Genomic DNA, 6,352 nt, shown 5'->3' with positions numbered 1-6,352 from the left:
CCCCCTTCATTTTGAGTATTTTTGGAAACGTTTTAAACCCCCATCTTTCAAATCCTGGATCCGCCCCTGATTTAACATTGGCTAGGCCTATACATATTAACAAATTGTCATCTAAAATATCGAAAAGAATTGGTGTCATTCGCCTTTCCAAACAAAATACCTGCCTTTTAAGACAACTAAAATGCTATCAAATGCACTTATTATGCCCCTTTTTGATTATTTGGTCTAATTCTAATACTACTAACAATCACCTAAACAAACTAAAAAAAAAATACAGAATAGGCTAGGTAGAGTTGACATCAAAACTCCCATTAGCGAAATTATGGCTGAGGTAGGATCAAGGGCGTCGATCAGTGGTTGAAGGTTTTGGGGTGGAAGAGAAGGCGAATTACAAAATAAGGGAGCCTTGGGCAGTAGGCCGAATCCTTAGCTGAGGGTGGTGAGGTTGAGGTAAGAAAATTGGTGATTATGTCTCTAGTTGGCCGGAAATGGCACCCTCAGACTTTAATTTGAATATAATTTTCTTTTTTCTCCACTTTTAATTTTGAAAAAAAAAAAATAGAGGGTGGGCCGGATAGCCCCTCACCCCCTGAATCTGCCACTAAAGTACTCATCATAATAAGTTTTTCAATTTATCCTTGTAATCATAATCATGCTCACTTATATATTTCGTTCAAACAACATTCATAAAAATAATGATTTATAATCTACTGATTAGTTTGTTACGTATTCGAACCATGAAAAACAAATAAGATAAACTTAAAACAGTAAATTTAGTCTCTTTGCATGTACAGTACTTTTATCAAGGGTTTTCCTTCTCTCTTCTTTTTGAATTTCACTTTTGTGCAAGTAGTATTGCGAATACACAGGTGTGTGTGTGTGTATGTGTGTGCGTGTATACATGCATGTTTGTGTGCATAGGGCCTTTATGTGCATTATATATGTGAGGAGGGGTGAGGGGTGTTTATGGTTTATTTTAAAACTCAAAATTGTATTTTTTCTTTAGATAAGTTCTTACATTTGTATAGCTTTAAGTTGTTGTTTTTTTCCATCCTCATTCAATAGCTAAGATTGACTGCGCCACTTTCTTGCATGCTGCCACTGATATAAAAGTGTAATATCAAATAAATATTATTATTATTAGTGTACAATAAATAAATCATACAAAAGCACCTAATGGCGATAAATACAAAGGAAAATAACATTTCTGTACCTGGCAAACAAGGCATGGAATAATCTTCCAAACAACATAAAGACTAAACTGAATGAACTAACCTACATTCTTTTAAAAGTTTAATACACAAATATTCAAAACTACAGTATTTATAGTATATCGTTTATTCGTTCATTTGCTTTTAATTCAATGTACACTGTTTTTTTATACGGCATTTAAATTTACTAACGTGGAGCCATAACCACTGGACCACCGAATATTGTCAATACTATGTATGTTATGCAAATAATTATATAAATGTATATTTAGAAATTCTCACTTTGTGTATTTGTATCTTTTATTATGTTAAAATGCCGGAGACCTAATGGTTGGCCCTATTAACCATCTAGGATCAAAATGTATAGAATTGGCCTATGCTGGGCCCTGTTAATCACACGACATAGCAAAATACAGTACCATACAACCAATGTAAGACGAATTAGCCCAGTCTAATAAGTTGTGCCTCTTTGCTAGGATTAACTGGAATGGCTCAAGTATCATTCTGAGGAGAGTACCGACTGTTAAGCCTTTCAAAACGTGAGTATACTCGATTGGTTTTATTGTATTTAGTTATTTATTCTTTGTACAGGAAAGCCTGTTCAGTGATTACAGCTGATTACAGTATCTACTGTTTCCTCACAGGGCAAACGTCATTTGGCGTGGGCAGCATACCTCAAAGCTTTAATCAAGAATATTAATATTATGTTTTTTAAATCGACTCCCAAGCAAGTAAAGGAGATTTTTAATCTTTAAATATGCCTATATCTCAATGCAGTTAATTACCTATTGACAATTAAAAAAACAAAACAGTGGAACAATTTTTTCCACCATGAAATTCGCAATACGCTAAATTATTTGGACAAAACGAATTGATTGTGGTCATTATTAAGGCATAATAAGCTATACCAACTTCTGAGTTCAGTTATAAACCTGGGTGCTTGCCTGGGCCAGATATATAACATGTTCTCCTCTATTAATGCATTGTCTTCTTTAAAATAAAATTATATGTTTTGGAAGTGGAAAAATACCAGTGTCGGTGCCATCAGCGCGGGGTCTGGGGGGAAAACCCTGAACCCTCCGTCGGGAAATAGTGAAGAACACTACTCAGAGCCATTTCTGGGCATCTAGAGGTACCTATTTTTAACATTTGCTCACCTAAGCCCCAAACATGATGGAGTTGAGGTGGGCGTCAATGCCCCGTTCAGGAACTTTGTTGACCCCAATAATGCTATACGTAATTGGTTGGATGCTAATGATAAAAGTAAAGTTATTGGATTAGTCACATTTGATCATAATATCTTACTGCTACATAATGCCCTGATAAAATGTCATTAGCTTGGTTTAGAAGCTAAGTTGCATTCTGGGACCCTCACTATTTATAATTTTTTTATAAATGATTTTCCAAATTATCTGTCCGAGTGTTGTATAAATATGCAAAAATTATACTAGAATTTATTATGCCGGTAGAATGACAACAAAAACAAGCGTGAACAATATATTTTTTCTACCATTTTGCAACACACACACACTAAATAAAATATGAAGAGTATATTGGAAAGTTATTATTAAGGCATACTAACTTCAAATATCAATAGCAGTGCCGTATCTAGGGGAGGGCGCAGTGCGGAGTCTTGGGGAAACTAACCCTGGACACTTTTAAACTTTTAAACTGACTGAACACTACATTTACAGTCAGAGAGCCATTCTGGGTATCTAGAGTATCTTATTTTACACTTTTCTCACCTGAGTTGCACTTAAAACTGTCAATTTTAGACAATGAAATGCGTTGGTAGAGTGTAACAATCCTGTTATTATCATCTACAGCGAAGAAATTTATATATATTTTTTAGTAATTTTGAACTTCAATCTATCAATTTTAGACAGTGAAATGTATTGGTAGAGTGTAACAGTCATGCCAATTACATCACTATTCCTAAACTGTTCGTGCCTCAGCCCTAACCACGGAGAGAATGAGACAGACATTATCTCTTAGAATACCGGACTAGAATCTCTGTGAAAGCTAAAGTCCACTCGGTCCACCCAGTGCCACCGTCTGTTTGAAAAGTATTTTAAAAGTATGAGAGTGCCATTTCCAGACATGAAAAGTTTCACATTCTTAACAATTGTACCTCTGACAACAGCCATGTTTTTACTTTAACAATCCTTCCTTAAATTTACTTGTGTAGCACATAATTTGCTGGTCTCTCTCTATACAAATTAGTGTATAGGCCTATGTCAACTGTTATCAGTGAATGACAGCCTGATGTCCTCAAGATAGAGGACGGCTTACAAAACAAGTAACAAGTACCGGTAACAAGTATTACACTTACAAGTGTATGTTGTTTTGTATTGTCTGTTAAAAAGTCGAAATACATGATACAACCATGGTGGGACCGACAAATACAGTAGCACTGAGGGTGGTTAGGTAGGGGAAATACCGGGGCAAGTGTAGACCGCCGGGCCACTAGGATGAAAAATATATAAAAACAGTGACGTAAAGATATATAAAGAGAGTGATCAAAAACGTTATCAGTTTTGGACAACATAATCGTTTAAAGACTGCTTTGACAAAAACCTAGGGAATGATTAATAAGATACAGATGGCACAGATTTTCCCCCAGTATATCATTTTTAGTATTTAGTATTTTATAGTATAATATTTAGTATTTTGTACATCTTTGAAAAAAATTGTTTGGTCATGACCGTGAACAATCTCTTTGTATACGTTTCCCACATAGCTATTGTGTTTTTTTTTTTGTTTTTTTTGTTTTTTTTGTGCACATGTACATCAAGTTCTCCTTTTTTCATCAGGCAAACTTGCTTTACTGATCATGCGTTTCCTGAATAAGACGATATACAACAACGACAATTGTTATTCCCAATGAAAATTATTCATAGAGTGGAGTTGAATAGCTTGGTGGTTAAGATGCTTTCAATCCCAGGGTCATGGGTTCAATTCCTGTCAGTTGCAGAATTTTTTCTCTCGACCAAAACAACTCCACTCCCTAAACCTCATATTGAGATTTAGTTTGTGTAAAGTATCATGTGTGTATGTTTGTCTTGTGTGTCGTGGACTGTTGTATGTGTACTGGGCCCTCTGGGAGAACAGTAATTTGTTACTGAAGAGGAAACCCAGTATAAATAACAGATAAATAAATATAAAATAAATAGCTGTTTTGGATTTGTTGGGTCGTCCTCAATCCAGTCGTATTTCTTTGTATTTCGTCTTCGGATTCGAAATAAAAGCAAACAAGCATATCATCTGAACCGCCACTTTGTTTTAGGTATAATGGCATTAAAGGCCGTTTGTTCTGGGTGACAGTCAGATAATAGCTTAGAGGTTGTCTAACTGCTGAAATGTCGTTTATAATACTTATATATGTGTTAAATAAATTATGTTTCGCTCATTATCATCAAGACGATGACGACTTCTTGGTTTTTTTCTTTGTTAATTATGCATTGTTGTTTGCACACGAAAGAGTGTTTATATAGTAACTTGTTGCTCTATAACAATCCGCCTGACTGATAGGCCTAAATGATGGTTTGGATTTTTGTAAATATGTGTCTTCTGGAAAATAAATGAATGCTATAGAATTGAATTGAATTTGTGGTGTTACAGGAGGCCGTTGGGAGTATTCTGGAAAGACAGAAAGACAAACACCTGGGTCCTGGACAAGACCGGTTTAGACTTCAGAAAGTTCATTATTTAGAAAAAAAAAAACATTGTAAGAAAGAACAATGAGATTGAAAAGCAAATTCTTGAGGAAGCCATGTAAGACCATCGTGGAAGGGAAGGGGACGTCAATCAACATCTTGGACAGATGATGTAAAGAAAGTTACAACACACGGAATGTATGGTGCAGCTCGTTTGGCACCAGACAGAAGAAGATGGCGTGCTACTTGTGGAGGCCACAGCAGCGCAACTTGGCGCCACCTGACCCAGAGAAAGAGAGACAGACATAATTTATATCCGGGGCATTATCCTCACCATTATCATCATCATTATTTTAATTATCATCAACTATTGTTTTCAATTAAGCTCTCTCCACAATTCACTTTTCCCTTTTCATACTTTTTTTTTAGATCGCGTAATCATGCCAACTAACAGTGAGTTCAGAAGATATTCCTGTCAGGCGCTCTGTGGATCATGTTTGTCACTTCTGTTGGGTTTTGGTGTACTCAATACGTTTAGCGTATTCCAAGATCATATTGGCACCGAATTTGAGAGTTCATCGTCCACAATTACTTGGTTGTTTGCATTCGCAGCCGCATTTTGGCAAATTGCAGGTAGCAGATATGTATACATTTTACTAGGGAAAAAAAGAAGTTATATAAACTTATTGCATTACAAAAAAATTAAAAAAATGTTCCCTGTTTTCAGTATTTTGAAATTGGTCTAAATTCATTGGTAACAATAATAATTATAATGAAGTGTCAGTAATCGATATATACAACTTAGGCCTATATCGCATAAAATACGGAAGCCTCGTATATTTATATCCTACAGTATGCAATTTGCAATTGCGCATCAAAAAATTAAACTCATCGAGGTTGTAGTGTCTTAAAAAAATGCACCTACCAAACCAAATTTGCCACTTAAACCAGCACTGTTTAACCAATCATGTTCTGGGTTTGAATCTTGGCAGGCAAAGGGAAATTGCAGATTCACCTTTATAACATAAGTACACTTATTGTAGGCCTACACTACTTGACAGTTTAGAGCGTGTCTCTGTTTTGTATCATCATGTATATTTGAGCATTTTATTATTATCTATTTGACATATATCTGTCTCTTATACACATCTAGATGTGTATAAGAGACAGCAATAGCAGTGCCGTATCTAGGGGAGGGCGCAGTGCAGGGTCTTGGGGAAACTAACCCTGGACACTTTTAAACTTTTAAACTGACTGAACACTACATTTACAGTCAGAGAGCCATTATGGGTATCTAGAGTATCTTATTTTAAACTTTTCTCACCTGAGTTGCACTTAAAACTGTCAATTTTAGACAATGAAATGCGTTGGTAGAGTGTAACAATCCTGTTATTATCATCTACAGCGAAGAAATTTATATATATTTTTTAGTAATTTTGAACTTCAATCTATCAATTTTAGACAGTGAAATGTATTGGTAGAGTG

At 35.4% G+C, this 6,352-nt stretch overlaps 1 protein-coding gene across 2 annotated transcripts in view; it reads left to right on the top strand.

The window, feature by feature from the left end:
• The window catches only part of LOC117109220, a 44,067-nt gene extending 38,101 nt beyond the window's left edge, over window positions 1-5,966 (top strand). Inside the window, exons 4-5 of one of the 2 annotated variants that reach the window (XM_033251479.1) lie at window positions 1,688-1,750; window positions 4,833-5,966. In XM_033251479.1, coding sequence (XP_033107370.1) covers window positions 1,688-1,719 — 32 coding nt within the window. In that variant the 3' untranslated portion in view covers window positions 1,720-1,750; window positions 4,833-5,966. The remainder of the gene's footprint in view (window positions 1-1,687; window positions 1,751-4,832) is intronic. The other variant, XM_033251477.1, reaches the window with a different exon arrangement.
• The last annotated feature ends 386 nt before the right edge of the window (window positions 5,967-6,352 follow it).

Source organism: Anneissia japonica, unplaced genomic scaffold (genome assembly GCF_011630105.1).
Source record: "Anneissia japonica isolate Jap-2015-1 unplaced genomic scaffold, ASM1163010v1 scaffold146_len77423_cov148, whole genome shotgun sequence".
NCBI classification, from domain to species: domain Eukaryota; kingdom Metazoa; phylum Echinodermata; class Crinoidea; order Comatulida; family Comatulidae; genus Anneissia; species Anneissia japonica.
Note: the sequence above shows the minus strand (reverse complement) of the source record. Positions and strands in the feature narration are given on the sequence as shown.